This window comes from Amblyraja radiata, chromosome 17 (genome assembly GCF_010909765.2).
Source record: "Amblyraja radiata isolate CabotCenter1 chromosome 17, sAmbRad1.1.pri, whole genome shotgun sequence".
NCBI classification, from domain to species: domain Eukaryota; kingdom Metazoa; phylum Chordata; class Chondrichthyes; order Rajiformes; family Rajidae; genus Amblyraja; species Amblyraja radiata.
In genome coordinates this window covers 40,906,811-40,923,277 of record NC_045972.1, presented here as the reverse complement: position 1 = coordinate 40,923,277, position 16,467 = coordinate 40,906,811, and the positions used below count along the sequence as shown (strand labels likewise).

General features: G+C 42.1%; 1 protein-coding gene across 2 annotated transcripts in view; it reads left to right on the top strand.

Annotated features, from left to right (window-relative positions):
• Positions 1 to 16,467, top strand: part of nfatc3 (nuclear factor of activated T cells 3) — a 112,852-nt gene that overhangs the window by 32,413 nt on the left and 63,972 nt on the right. For both annotated transcript variants that reach the window (XM_033036302.1, XM_033036303.1), the window contains exon 3: positions 11,823 to 11,985. In XM_033036302.1, coding sequence (XP_032892193.1) covers positions 11,823 to 11,985 — 163 coding nt within the window. The remainder of the gene's footprint in view (positions 1 to 11,822; positions 11,986 to 16,467) is intronic.

Here is a 16,467-nt window from a genome sequence, read left to right as displayed (position 1 = left end):
ATAAAATGTAATTGATTTAACAAATATGTGTTGTAACTGTTGATTCTGATACTGATAAGCATGTTCAGACAGTGCAACGACCAAAATAGATTTCTCCTGAGATTACAAACAGAAGTTACTTTGAAGTGTTGTTTGAAGCAGGTGTTATAAAAGAAAAGTACAGCTCAAACCTCTATATTCACTCCCCAAATAACATTTCCTCTTGAGCTAGACTTGCAAAGACCCGAAAGTCTGATTCAAACACTGGCTTCAGTGTATTCATTGACTTAATCACCAAGAAACCTTGAGACTAAATATACCAGGCTTGTTACAGTTTTAGTCCCTTGGTACTTTTCAATTTTGCTACTTGCTGAAATCTTTCAAGGGAATCTTGGCCTGTATTTTCAAAATAATCAGAAGATCGGCAACTAAAACAAACATGTGAAGGTTAAATAATTTACATCAGAAATTATATTTGCAGAACCAGATACTTGGAAACAAAATGCTGAAGGGGCAGATTCTAAGGGAAGGTTAAGTTATAATTTAAGATGTTTTAATGTTTTAGAATTACTTTGTTAATTAATCACGAGTGTTTCTGATTCTATAAGTATGCAAAACAATTACTCTGCTTGTTACCTGTACGAAACCTTCTTAATAAACCTGGACTAAATACCCTGGCAACTAGAATTATAGATTACTAAAGCAAGTAATTATAAGAATCAAATTTAATTTATGAACCAAAAATTGTTTTTATAAATCACTCCAGGCTGCCTGCTTCCCCATTTGCTTGTGGAACACATGATTACCTATGTGTTTCAATCTAATTATGTTGAAAGAACAGCCTTTGTATAGATTGGTGAAGTATCAGATTGAAATAGTGGAATTATTGTTACAGTTTTGAATTATTGCCAATGCAGTCGCAAATTAGTGTTCTATTTTGAAAACGACAATTCCAAACAAGGTAAATGGGAATAAATGTAATTCGCTCTGCAATTCCTAACTTTTAAATAACAGGTTATCAGTTTTAAATAACAGGTTATCAGTTCACATCTGTAGAAACAAAGAACTGCAGATGCTGGTTAATGCATAAAAGGACATGAAGTGCCGGAGTAAGTGAGCAGGTGAGGCAGCATCTGTGGAGAACATGGATAGGTGAAGTTTTGGGGTCGATACCCTTCTTCAGACCCTGATTTGTCCAGTATGAAGAAGGGTCTCAACCTGAAACATTTATCTATGTTCTCCAGAGATGCTGCCCGACTTGCTGAGTTACCCCAGCACATTGTGTCCTTTTGTGTCTAAATCACATTCGTTCTTAAATCCATTATAAAGTAAGATGGACAAACATTGATGTCTGGATATCGTTAAGTGTTTCACAGTCAATTAAAATACTTGTGTTTAATCACTATCCTGGTACCTCATTTAGTGTGCAGGATGCATTCCCAGGAACAAGTGATGTTGTAGGTACCATGGGCGTCTCTCAGCTCTGGTCACCTATTCAAACCCTTTGGTGTGATTAGTGAAATGCTTGTACTCCAGGTGGTCTGTCAACATATAGAGCAGATGCTGCCAATTCCCAGCAATCGACCACACTCAACTTACTGGCCAGGCTGCAGCCCTGAACTCCACAAATAAGTGCTGACTAGATACATTGCTTGCCTGCCCTATCCCAACACCAATGCTCACATATAGCATCTCCACACTGAGCAGTACTGCGGAAGCCATGGATTTGCACCGTGTTCCTAGCAGGCCGCTTCCTGGTGCAGCGGCATGTAGCCTGGGTAGATGCCTTTTTTCTAAGTGGAGGGATGTACATACTTGAGTGTTTGGGGGGGCCAAGGACATTATAATGAATCAACATTCTGCAGGATAACACTGAGTATGTAATGTAATTTGCTTTGCAATTCATAACTTTTAATTAACAGGCAATTATCAGTTCACATCTGTAGAAACACAGAACTGCAGATGCTGGTTAATACATCAAAGGAGTCAATGTGCTGAAGTAACTCAGCAGGTTAGCAGCATCTCTGGAGAATATGGTTCATTAAAGTTTTCATCAGATCCTGACCTCTAAATTCTGAGTATGTACATGTCTATCGTAATTTAGGAACATTTCTGTTAACTCCTAAGTATCTCTTCATATGAACTCTGACACCTCTACCTCTGCATCTCGTCAACTTTACCCATCATTCTAACGTCTATAAATCTACTGAGCTGTTGGTTTCTACGTTTCCTTTAATGATCAATTCATCCATGATACAGTCTCCATCCTACCTCTACAATACTAGCCATGCCTATTTCTGACTGCTCTGACCTTGCTATCACTTCCCCGATTACCATTTTTATGGTAATGATGATCCTTTATTCAGGTTTTATTGCTGGGTCAGTCTTATTGTCACCCCTGAACTCTGGATCTAGCCAGTCACTTTCTTTCTTCTTTTTGAAGAAATCTCTTAAAACGTAATTTGGTTTTGGTTATATTTACACATGAAATGCTTTGACAAAGGTGATAAATAACTCTTATGATTTGGAAATTACTTACACTTTATATTTATTTTCAAAGTATCTGAAGTGAATTGGGTTAGTAATCCCCATAATTTGTGTAACTTCAACAGTAATTTGAAACAACCTGCAGTGTGGGATGCTTCTGGTACAGAAATGCATTGTTGAAGCTGAGGATATCAAATAAGATCAAGATCAATAGTTTCTAAACTGAATAGAATCTATCCTGTAAACTATATATACAAAACGATGTTCCCATATCTGAACTCTTGTTTAATGTTGTGTAGATGCTATTTAAAAAAAGGAAACGTGCCAAAATAGTTTGCTAATGTAGCAGTGGGGAATGGTCCATGCCTATTAAAACCCAAAAGGTCTGTTAAAAGCTTTGTAATGATTTTCTTTAGTAGCGGCTCTTGAGAATACATAGAAGCAATTATGGAGCTATAAATAATGAAAAAAGTCATATCGATGAGATAAAAAATGTAATCTTAATGAAAGTAGAAAATTTGTCAGCTACTGCTTTATTGAAAGTAAATTTTGTAATATAAATATTATAATTCATTTCAGATATGTTTCACTAATTTTCACTAGCATTGTGATCCAACATAAGTAAATACTGCAGAGAAATAGAGTGAATGTTATTTATATGAAAAAAAAACTGCTCTCTCCCTAGCAATGAAAACTTGGCCTGCAAAATGCCAATTATGACAGAATAGAAGCCTCAATGATTTAAAACAAATATATATCTATATATACACCTATATATATATATATATATCAGAGGTGGTAATTTGGGCATTAAACAACTGGGATAGTTTACCAATAGGGTGAATTTGGTGGGTCGGATACTATTACTGATCTAAGTTGTAAATCTATTTGTATGAAACAAATGGATGGGAAATTACATTAGGATGCTGCCGCCAAAGTTAAGATAAAGTGAAGGCTAGTTAATTAACTTAGTGTTAAGCTCCATTACAGCCGCTATGATGCAAATAGTTTGAGTAAACTTTAACACAGCTTTAACATCCCATAAATGAATATCCATAAGTACTAGACTAAGTGGGACCCGTTGGGTCCCATGTTCATATGGGAGGGCTGGTCCCCCAACACAATATTCCACCTCCACCATATTGGTGGCCAGTCGGGGGGGGGGGGGCTGCTTTTCTGGAGCGCTAGTATGGGTGTTGTGGGCTGAAGGGACTGGGGGGGAGGAGGGGACCCAGCACCAACAGCCATTTGCAGTGCAGCATTTCAAAGCAGTTACCACCACCAACAACCATTTGCAGTGCAGCATTTCAAAGCAGTTACCACCACCAACACCCACTTGCAGTGCAGCATTTCAAAGCAGTTACCACCGCCAACAACCATTTGCAGTGGAGCATTTCAAAGCAGTCACCACCACCAACAACCATTTGCAGTGCAGCATTTCAAAGCAACCACATTCTCATTTTCAAACCACATTAAGGGCACTCACAGTTGAGTAGACATGTGTTCAGTGTTATTCACAGCTCGGAGACGTGACCCTCTCGCTTCCTCCATCTTGCAGAGACTGAGTGAGGCACAACACTTCCGGGTTTTATAGTCCCCCTCCCACCAGCAGGGGCAGCAGAGAGAATGTCAACATTTTTAAAACATTGCTAAATCTTCTTTTTCATCGATGGGAAAGTAGTCATGTTTAGTATTTTGTTGCATATCCTTTGCATGCAATGACTGCTTGAAGTCTGATTCATGGACATCACCAGTAGCTGGGTGTCTTCTCTGGTGATGCTCTGCCAGGCCTGTATTGCAGCCATCTATAGCTTATGCTTATTTTGGGGGCTAGTCCCCTTCAGTTTTCTCTTCAACATATAAAAGGCATGCTCAATTGGATTCAGATTGGGTGATTAACTTGGCCACTCAAGAATTGACCATTTTTTATATGTGAAAAACTCCTTTGTTGCTTTAGCAGTATGTTTGGGATCATTGTCTTGCTGTAGAATGAACCGCCGGCCAATGGGTTTTGAGGCATTTGTTTCAACTTGAGCAGATAGGGTGTGTCTATACACTTCAGAATTCATTATGCTACTGCCATCTGCAATTGTATCATCAATGAAGGTAAGTGAGACAGTACCTTCAGCGGCCATACATGCCCAGGCCATAACAACCCCACCACCGTGTTTCACAGATGAGGTGGTATGCTTTGGATCTTGGGCAGTTCCTTCTCTCCTCCATACTTTGTTCTTGCCATCACTCTGATGCAAGTTAATCTTCGTCTCATCTGTCCACAAGATCTTTTTCCAGAAATGTGGTTGCTCTTTTAAGTACTTCTTGGCAGGCTGTAACCTGGCCATCCTATTTTTGCGGCTAACCAGCGGTTTGCATCTTGCAGTGTAGCCTCTTTCTGTTCATGAAGTCTTCTGTGGACAGTGGACATTGACAAATCCACACTTAACTCCTGAAAAGTGTTCTGATCTGTGGGGCAGGTGTTTGGGGATTTTCCTTTAGTATAGAGATAATTCTTCTGTCATCAGCTGTGGAGGTCTTCCTTGGCCTGCCAGTCCCTTTGCGATTAGTAAGCTCACCAATGCTCTCTTTCTTCTTAATGATGTTCCAAACAGTTGATTTTGGTACGCCTAAGGTTTGGCTGATGTCTCTAACAGTTTTATTCTTGTTTCTCAGTCTCAATGGCTTCTTTGACTTTCATTGGCACAACTTTGGTCCTCATGTTGATAAACAGCAATAAAAGTTTCCAAAGGTGATGGAAAGACTGGAGGAAAGACTAGGTGCTGAGAGCTCTCTTATAGCTGCATTAAGGAGGCAATTACAAACAGCTGTGAAGCCATGTGTCCCAACCATTTATGGTGGGGGCGGGGGGTGGGGAAACTTTTAAAATCTTTCCCCTGCACGGAGAACCCGACCTTTTCTCTGTCGGGTCTCCGTTGTTGTTGGGGCCTAGCACCGTGGAGCGGCCTCCAACCGGAACGACCTGGGGCTCCAGTCGCGGAGCCTGCGGACTTACCATCGCGGAGCTGGCCGAGTTCGGTGCGGGAGGAGCTGTGGTGGGGTGCTGCTGCAGCCCGACCCCAGAGATTCGGTGGCTCCAACCGCAGGTCTGGTGGACAGTAACACCGGGAGCCCGCGGGTCTCTGCTGGGAGACCGCTTTTCGGGGCTTCCGCAACGGCGACTTCTCCCGCCCGAGTTGCGGGGTTGAAAATTACCTGGAGCGGGGCCTTACATCATCGCCCGGCGCGGCTTTAACGACCGTGGGACTTGCTAGCGCCGGCCGGGGGGCTCCAACACCAAGACCCGAAGCGTGGCCTTGCATCACCCGGCGCGGCTTTAATGGCCGCGGGACACTTACCATCGCCCGCCGGGGGCTTTGACTCTGACATCGGGAGGAGAATGAGGAGTGCAGGGGAGAGATAAGACTTTGCCTTCCATCACAGTGAGGAGGAGATTCACTGTGATGGATGTTTGTGTAAATTGTGTTGTGTCTTGGTTCTTTTTCTTGTGTGTATGACTGCAGAAACCAAATTCCGTTTGAACCTCAATGAGGTTCAAATGACAACAAATAAATTGTATTGTATTGTATTTATGGTGCCCTGAAATGGGGGGACTATGTATAAACACTGCTGTAAATTCTACGTGGTGAAACCAAAATGTATAAAAATGGCCTTTATTTGACAATGTGCACTTTAACCACATGTGATTTTTTTTTTCTATTATATATCTCAAATTGTGGAGTAGAGAGGCAAATAAATAAATAATGGGTCTTTGTCCTAAACATTATGGAGGGCACTGTAGAAAATTGCCTGGGTATATCGTGACCACAAAACAAGATAAATCCAAACTTACCATTGGATTTCCATCCAATTTGTTTGCTTTCAGCAAATTAATGGAAGGCTCTCTTGACAGTGCTGTCAAACATCACTTAACTTGCTTATAACTAATTCATTTTTTGGGGGGGAGGAGGTTGGTGAGATCACTTGGCTGTAGCCTTGGTCCAAATATAGCCCAAAGTAATGAATTAAATGGCGAGCTGAGAAAGTGGTCCTTGACATTTAAGTCATAATGCACTAAGGAAGAAACAATTCACTGAAATATACCTTGCACAAGACAAATGATTGAACTTATTGGAGAAGAGATAGAGGTAGTTAGCAGGTAAAGGTGTGGGCAACAAAGGGGACATTGGTGTCTCGGGATGTTGAGGACCACAGACAGAGGTTTCATTTTTACCAATGTGTAAAGGAAATCCCTGCTTATTTAGCAGTAGTTTTGTTTTAGAGATACAGAGTGGAAACATGCCCTTCGGCCCACTGAGTCCGCGCCGACCAACGATTCCTGCATATTAACACTATCACACACGCGCGCACATACACATGCCAATTAACCTATAAACTTGTACATCTTTGGAGTGTGGAAGCCGAAGGGACCTAATGTTGAGGCTCTAAGGCGCTGGTAAGGCCGCATTTGGACAATTTTGCAATTTTGGGTACCATATCTGAGGAAGGATGTGCTGGCTCTGGAGAGGACCCAGAGGAGGTTTACAAGAATGATTCCAGGAATGAGTAGATTAACCTATGATGAACGTTTGTCAGCACTGGGCCTGCACTCGCTGGAATTTAGACGAGGGAGGACATCATTGAAACATACAGAATAGTGAAAGGCTTAGATAGATTGTATGGAGAGGATGTTTCCACTATACAGTGTGGAAACGGGCCCTTCGATCCAACTTGCCCACACCAGCCAACATGTCCCAGCCACACTAGTCCCACCTGCCTGTGCTTGGTCCATATGCCTTCAAACCTGTCCTATCCATGTACCTGTCTAATTGTTTCTTAAACGTTGGGATAATCCCAGCCTCAAGTACCTCCTCCGGCAACTTGTTCCATACACCCGCCACCCTTTGTGTGAAAAAGTTACCTCTCCGATTCTTATTAAATCTCCCTTCACCTTGAACCTATGTCCTCTGGTCCTTGATTCCACTACCCTGGGCAAGAAACTCTGTGCATCTTCCTTATCTATTCCTCTCATGATTTTATACATATCTCTAAGTTCACTCCCCATCCTCCTGCGCTCCAAGGAATAGCGAGCGACAACCCAGCCTGCTCAACCTCTCCCTATAGCTCACACCCTCTAATCCTGGCAATATCCTCGTAAATTTTTGCTGAACCCTTTCAAACTTGACAATATCTTTCCTATAACATGGTGCCCAGAACTGAACACAATATTCTAAATGCGGTCTCACCAACGTCTTATACAACATGACCTCTCAACATCTACATCAATACTCTGACTGATAAAGGCCAATGTGCCACTAGTGGGGGAGTCTAGGACTAGAGGTCATAGTCTCAGAATTAAAGGACGTTCTTTTTGGAAGGAGATGAGGAGAAATTTCTTTAGTTGGAGGGTGGTGAATCTGCAGAATTCTTTGCCAAGAAGGCTGTGGAGGTTGTCTGGATATTTTTAAGGCAGAGATTGATTCTTAATTAGTACAGGTGTCAGAGTTTATGGGGAGAAGGCAGGAGAATAGGGTTATGAGGGAGAGGTCAACCATGATTGAATGGCGGAGTGGACTTGATGGGCCGAATGGCCTAATTCTACTCCTGTTCCTTATAATCTCGGAGAAAACCCAGGCGATCACGGGGTAAACGTAAAAACGACAGCACTCGTACTTTGGATCCAACCCAGGTCTCTGGTGCTGAAAGGGCTGCAAGGCTGCACCACCGTGTCGCCCAAACTGGACAAGCAATATAACAAGTTAAAGTCAACTTGGTGTTATGAGGAAAAGCTGAGTTAATACCTGACTTCTAGTCCAGGAAGCTTTTGCTCAGTAATTTCCTTAACCTGCAACTTTTATTATTAAAAATTGTAACAATTGTCAGATCAGTTGGAAGGGCATGGATTAACTGGATAATCTAGTATATTGGTATTCAACATATGATCAGTTCTGCTCATTGTATTAATTTTTAATAGTGTACATGCCAATTTAATTTCATGTATCTTGTTCCTTGTGTTGTAGCATTTAGTTTAATACAAAATTAAAGTATGAAGTTGCTGAGCAGCAAATTTACTCATTTTAACATACATCACATTAAGCAGACCATTTCCTTTAGCTCAAACTACAAGAAGGCAAATGGCATGCTTGCTATCATCGGTCGGGGCATTAATTATAAGAGTCAGGAAGTCATGTTATAGTTTTATAGGACTTTGTTTAAGGCTGTATTTGGAGTATTTTGTACAGTCCTGGTTTCCCCAATATAAGAAGCATTTATGAAGCAGTTAGACGGGCACATGAATACGACTGGTTTGGAGGGATATGGACCAAATGCTGGCAGGTGGGACGAGTGTAGCTGGGACGAAGGACCTGTTTCGTTTCGGGGCTTCCGCAACGGCGACTTCTCCCGCCCGAGTTGCGGGGTTGAAGAGCACCTGGAGCGGGGCCTTACAGCACCTAATAACAAGACCCGGTGTGCGACCTTGCATCACCCGGCGTGGCTTTAATGGCCGCGGGACAATCGCCATCGCCAGCCGGGGGCTTTAACTTTGACTCTGACATCGGGGGGGGGGGAGTGCAGTGGAGAGATAAGTTTTTTTGCCTTCCATCACAGCGATGTGATGGATGTTTGTGTAAATTGTGTTGTGTCTCGGGTCTTTTTGTTTTTGTAATGTATGGCTGCAGAAACGTCATTTCGTTTGGACCTCAAGGGGTCCAAATGACAAATAAATTGTATTGTATTGTATTGTTTCCACACTGTATCACTCTGATTACGAATAAAATGGAGGCATCAAAGAGGATGCAGAAGATTTTAACTAGAATGCTGCCTGCATTAGAATGCAGCATTCCAGTAAACCTCTTCTGCATCGTCTTCCATATACATGGATAAACTTGGATTGTTTTCTCCGAAATGTTGGAGGGAAGATTTGATAGAATTGAGAGCCATTTATTTTGTAGACAGTCGGAACCCTTCTCGAAGGGTGGAAATGTCAAAGACTAGAGGCTCGAAGGGCCGAATGGCCTACTCCTGCACCTAATTTCTATGTTTCTAGAGGGCATAAGTTTTAATCTGAGAGGGAAATAGTTTAAAAGAGCTGTGCGGGGCAGGTTTTTACAACATTTGGGTGCGTGGAACACGCTGCAAGTGGCAGTGATGGAGGCAGATATGATAGTCTTTTAAATATGCGCATGGATGTGCAGGGAAGGGAGAGATATGGATCACATGTAGGCAGAGGAGATTAGTTTATCTATGCAGCATGTTCAACATGGATATTGTGGATCAAAGGTCCTGTCCAGTGCTGTACTCTTCCATTTTCTATGTACAAGAAGCGTCAAGATTTTTAATGCATTTCTTAGTGCAGATTGAATGTAAATATGATAATTTCTAAGATAACATTTATTTATAGCGTAACTCCATAAAATTGATCTTTTTCGTAGATTTCCATGCAGTCCTGATCTTTCTTGCCGATTATAACACTTTGTGCAAGTCGCCAGCAGGTTATGGTAATACAGGTCCCCTCCAATTTATGAATGCCTAACTCTTGTACCGTCTATACACATGACCGAGCACTAGGGGGACAGATGGATTTGTTGGTTGTTGCGGGGCTACAGAAATCTTCTGCGGGCAGGAACTTGGTCCTTGGCAATATCTGAATGGTTGAGTTAAGCACCTGAGTTTAATTACATATTGTCCTTGGTTGGCGTGTGTTTCTATTTAAATCACTTGTGTTACGAACAGTTCTTAGAATCCTGTCATAATCTGCAGTACACTTCTGCATTAAAAATCAGACGTTTGAATGTAGTAAGTTCATTATATTATCATCAGATCTAAACATCTGATCTGGATGCTTCTGATGAGACAAAATGTTTTAAAGGGCTATTACCAGGTATGTTAAATGTACGAGGTGTCTGAATTCTCATGTGATTAAACATGCAATGGATTTCAGCTGAGGAGGATGTTCTATTTTAAATGATCAACTAATAAAAAGATTTGACTGCTGTCCGAATTGCATGATACTTTTTACAGGAAGTTCACTAAATAGCAGATCTGAAACCAAACCCCAAAACAGATGCACTTAATTTTGATTTAATATAATCAGTTCATAAACACACCTCAGGCTGAGTATTCTGTGGTGATTGACTTGCTTTCTAGCTCCTTGAAGCCACTGTCCTGAAGCTTTTATCCATTAATGTTACCACAAAGCTGTGGTGCACTACATTTATAATATGTATTGCTCACTTCATCAATGTTTTTTTCCTTCAAAAAAGTAGCTTTCAAACCTGCTGCTTCCACCAGCAATGTGAGACTTCCAAGTTCATCTTTGTGTCATTCACCATCTAACTTGACATGTATTCCCTTTTCATTCCAGCTGAGTCACCCACAGTTTATCAACAGCAAGAATGTACAATGACCATTTAGGAGTGTGCTGTGCTCATTCAGGCACTATTGAGGTATAAAAAGGTGTGGTCATGTATGGAAACCATCATGGTGTGCTGCTGCTGTCACCATGTTTCACACCTGCTTGGATGCACTAGAATTTCTAGGTCTCTTGAGTGATCCATTAGAAAATATAACCAGCTTAGCCACAAGCTGACTCGCCCCCAATAAAACTGGAGCACCTTATCTTCAGGACTGCTGGTATTCAGGATCTTAAAACATTGTGGGTTGGTATTAAATGCCAATGTATTACTGATGCTTATAGGAGAATTGAAGATATAAATTTGAATAACCCCCAGCCAACAGCATGTACGTGCATATAACCAAAATAACTTTTTTAATATATCAAATATCCAACTTTTTAAGATACAATTAGCCTGATTGTGCTTAGATCTGTAAAATTATGAACATTCATTTGTGCACTGCTGTTCCGTAATCTCAAGTTCTTATATGGTTAAATAGTGGACTGGGCCAGCCATTGGTGACAGTCTTTTCTTATACATTGAAAAGTACTATCCTGGAAGGAGAAAAAAGGTTTGGATGGTAACTGAAAGCATATTGAAATGTTTCAAGGCAAAGTTTTTCTCACATATAATCGTAAGATCAACATAGAATCGTGAAATGGTACGAGAGTGAAATTGTCCTTTTTTTGGTTCATCTCTTCAAAATCAGCCATGATGCCTATCTTTGTTAATCACATTTGCCTGCATTTGGTCCTAATTGGTCTTGAGTTTCCTATCCAGGCACTGCTACAAATGCCTTTTAAATGTTATTGTATCTGCATTGAACACTTCTTTTGGCAGCTCCTTCTAGATATTTTTCACCCGATGCCATCTAATTCTACTTAAGGACCTTCTAATGGTAATGTTGAAATAAATACAATAATATTTTACAGGATACTTAAAGCATATGTATATTTTGAATTTCAGTACATCATCGTTGCCTTCCTTAGATTGGCCTTTGCCAAGTCAGTATATGCAGTATGATCTAAAGATTGAAATGCAGCCGAAGACTCATCACAGGGCTCACTATGAGACAGAAGGGAGTCGAGGAGCAGTGAAGTCGTCTTCAGGTGGACACCCGGTTGTTAAGGTACTTATTTTGCTAGTTTGCTGGCAAGGGCTAGTTGTTGACCATTGGTATTTTAATTGTGTACTATTTTTTATGTGACATTTAGTCGATGGTTACATTCCAGATTCCTTCCCATATTGGTAACAGGATGCACAGTTTCTGAGAATTTAAGTAAGAGATCTATTGCTTCTGTTCACTTTTTGATATAGTTCTACAAATGTAATACTGATTTGTTTCACCAATGCTCTAATTAATATTGCATGCGATTTCCCTGGTTTGTCAAATGTTTCTTTAAGTTTTTGACAGGTGAAGGGAAAGCAGAACCACAATTTTTCATGTTGTTTGTATCACTTATTGTCATTCTGTAAAATGATATCTTATTTATCATTGGTGGTGATCACGTGGCCTACAAGTAAAGCATCACCTGTTGATGCATTGAAAATGAAGCAGCAGGGACAATTGATTGTTACTATGGTTTCATTGTGTTAAAGTTTCATATTCTCTTACCTGTTAGCAGATGTCACTACTGTGATATTCTGAATGACTTTTTTGAGAAATATGATTACTGCTTGGAGAAAAAACAAATAGTTTAAAGTTTAACATTTAATGGTATATATATGCAAAATTGTGAATGTAATCTGTTTTCCATTACTCTGCGATGGTGACTTAAATTTTCAGACACTTTTCCTCCTAATCTGCTTGCATTGAACATGTATATATTTGGGTGTAAATCAATTATTTTTTTAAATAATGATGTACACTCAGGATTTGCTTCCAACTTTATTTCGTTTGATTTAGCTTAACCTCAAATTGGCATTTTTATCAATGTGGCTGACTGCATTTGGGAATCTTGCGAGATGAGAAGAACTTTTTTCACACAGAGAGTGGTGAATCTCTGGAACTCCCTGCCACAGAGGGTAGTCGAGGCCAGTTCATTGGCTATATTTAAGAGGGAGTTAGATGTGGCCCTTGTGGCTAAGGGGATCAGAGGGTATGGAGAGAAGGCAGGTACGGGATACTGAGTTGGATGATCAGCCATGATCATATTGAATGGCGGTGCAGGCTCGAAGGGCCGAATGGCCTACTCCTGCACCTAATTTCTATGTTTCTATGTTTCTAAAAGCTTTCAGCAAATTCTGCTCATATTGTAGTTTTCATCTTGTATCTGAACCAGCCCTGATGATTCTGGAATTGCTCTTTTTTTAAATGTTTTAGAACAATTAGAATTTTATTGTGCAATGCTTGTAAAACAAAGTGTTAGAGGATGGTGGTTTATTTATAAACTAATATTGGGAAAGAAGCCATGATTGAATGCTACTTTCCAAGCCCAGAGTTTTCATTCCCCTCTTTTTCTAGTGTTTTGTGGTGTTGTGGTAAAAGCAATCATCCACACTGCCCATTCTTCAGCTCAAACAGAAGTGCATTGCAATTGCTCTTAAACTTGCAAATGGGAATGATTATGAATGATTGTTGAGAATACAGTAGTTTTAAACATTTTCGTAGACAGTACATTATCTTGGTTTTGCTTTATTATTGTCACGTGTACTAAAGTCCAGTGTAAATGTTTTTTGCATGCTGTCCAGTCAAGTCATTCCATCCAGGATACAGTCAAACCATACACAATATAACAATTAGTGCAAAGAATACAGTGTTACAACTTTGGAGAAGTGTAAATAAACAAGCGTGCATGGGTCACTGAGATACATTGGGAGATTGGGACTGCCCCATTAGCTTACGAAGGGTCCATTTCATTGCTGATAACAGCAGCGATGAAACTGCTGCTGAACCTGATACTATGTGCTTGCCAGCCTTAGTATTTTCTGCCAGATGGGCGAGGGGGGGAGACACTTAGCTACTTTCCTGAGGCATATCTCCCGGAGACCCAGGTGGTCTTATTTGACGAGCACTGGGACACTACAATCTCAGTTTAACTACTGTGGGTGTCTCCCTCCTCTGTCTGTCCCTTCTTCAGGATTCCACTGAAGCCCCTCCCATGTGGCTTGCTCAGGTCCCTCACCCCCTTCATTGCACACAATTCTTCCCGTGCTACAATGATTTTGTGTGACTTAACTGGAATGATTTTGTCTATTTATCTGAAATGTCTCTTCAATCCTGACCCAGTTATCTTAAATTTGTATGTCTGTAATCTTGTCCCAAATTTATTGTATACTCGCAAACAGATAAAGGCAATCTCTGCTAACTGGTTACGACCAGAGACATACCGTCATAATGGACCGGAGAGGATGATTTTAGAATTTAGTTATTTTAGAGATCTAGTGTGGTAACATGCCCTTCGCCCCACTGAATCCTTGCCAACGAATGATCACTCATACACTTGTTCTGTGGTATCCCACGCTCGTCTACTGTACACAAGGGCCAATTTACAGAAACCAATTAACTTACAAACCTGCACGTCTTTGGGATGTGGGAGGAAACCCACGTGGTCACAGGGTGAACAAAAAAATGTTGCACAGGCAGCAACCGAGGTCAGGATCAAACTTTGGTCTCTGGCTTTGCGAGACAGCAGCTCTACCACTGCGCCTCTGTGCTGCCCTTGACTGACATGTTTTGTTACTGGAAATAGAACTTTAATACTTAGTTTGTTACTACTTCATTGTCTTTCCTGTTTTTGCCTTTTAAAAGCTGTGGGGGGGTTTTTTTTTTTTTAAAGCTGTGGCTTTTAACACTCAATGCTTAAAACTTTTCCCTACCCCACCCCCAAATTCTTCGTGGAAAAATGAGTCAAATCATCCCAGAGCTCATTTTCAAAATTAATTCTGACATAAAACTGAAATACATTGAATAATTCAGAAAAGATGCTCCCAGATTTTACCCCTGACTTTATTGCCACTGCATCTTGAACTCTCTTTATGACTTGATATTGTTTTTTTTTGTGTTTTCATTAGTGAGTTTCTTTGTTTGCCATTGAACAAAACATCTACAAATAATGTCACATTGTATGCAATGACCCTGCCACTTTATCCTTGGAATTATTGGTCTGTTTGGCAGATGAACTGTGAACATTTCAGTTTATACACAAGCTTACGTATGCCACATGAGTCAAATACAGTTTAAATGGCGAATTGAAAAGAATAATGCTCAGGTCCACTCCATTTAATCTATTATGGTTTGTTAGCTGCAATGGACTTTGTTAAACACTTATCAGCTCTGGTGCATTGGTGTACAGGTGCACAACCTTTTATCCGGAGTTCCGGAAACCGAAAAACTCCGAAAACCGGACATTTTTTCCAGGATGTCGTCTGCACACCAAAGCTCGCGTTTGGCGCCAAACTTGACCCGAAATGACCCACGGTCAACCCAGGTCTGTACTACTGTAGCGGCTGCCTCCTCCCCGGAGACCGGGGAGACACTTAAACATCTGTAAATCATTGCTTAAATGTTAGTCAGTTAGTTTGGAGGGCTTTTATGTGAAGGGGGAAACTTTAATTCTTAGTCCCCTACCTGGTCGGAGAGGCGGGGAGCAGGCAATGCCTTACCGGGTCGCCGTGCAGTAAGCTCCGGAGCGCTGTGGCCGCCGACTCCCAACATCGCGGAGTTGGGGCTGTGGGCGGCGCCGGTTGTAGCTCCGACCCCGGCAACTCTACCCGTGGCTGCGCGGCGCTCCAAATCCAGCGCGGCCCGCGGCCGGACGCCCGCAGCCCCAGCTCCGCGATGTTGTGTGTCGGCGGCCACAGCGCTCCGGAGCTTACCGCACGGCGACCCGGACGCCGCCGACTCCCAACATCGCGGAGCTGGGGCTGCGGGCGTCCGGTCGCGGGCGGCGCTGGATTTGGAGCGCCGCGCAGCCAGGGGTAGATTTGCCGGGGTCGGACCTCCAACCGGCGCCGCCCGCGGCTGGACGCCCGCAGCCCCCAACTCCGCGATGTTGGGAGTCGGCGGCCACAGCGCTCCGGAGCTTACTGCACGGCGACCCGGTAAGGCATTGCCCGCTCCCCGCCTCTCCGACCAGGTAGGGGGCTAAGAATTAAAGTTTCCCCCTTCACCCCCCCCCACCACATAAAATCCCTCCAAACTAACTGACTAACATTTAAGCAATGATTTACAATGATTCCTCGGTCTCCGGGGAGGAGGCAGCCGCTCCAGACTTTTCAAGCCGCCCGCGTTACCTACCTAATCTACGCTAAAAATCTTCCATTCGGAAATCCGAAAAATTCCGAAATCCGAGAAGTGTCTGGTCCCAAGGCTTTCGGATAAATGGTTGTGCACCTGTATGTCCCTTATTGGGGTTTGGGACATTGCTGCGAAGGCCAGCATTGTCACCACTAATTGTGAGGAGTAGTGGTAACCTAACACCTTGAATTGCTGTCGTTCTACTGGTGAAGGAGCGTTCACAGTTACATTAGTTGGGGAAATCCAGGATTTAGACCAGTGACAAAAACGAGAGGGTGGTGTGTTTCTAAGCTGGAAAGGTGTAGGACATGGAGGGAATGTTGCGAGCATGTCTCTGAAACCCTTGTCCTCCCTGATGGGGCATTGTGCCTG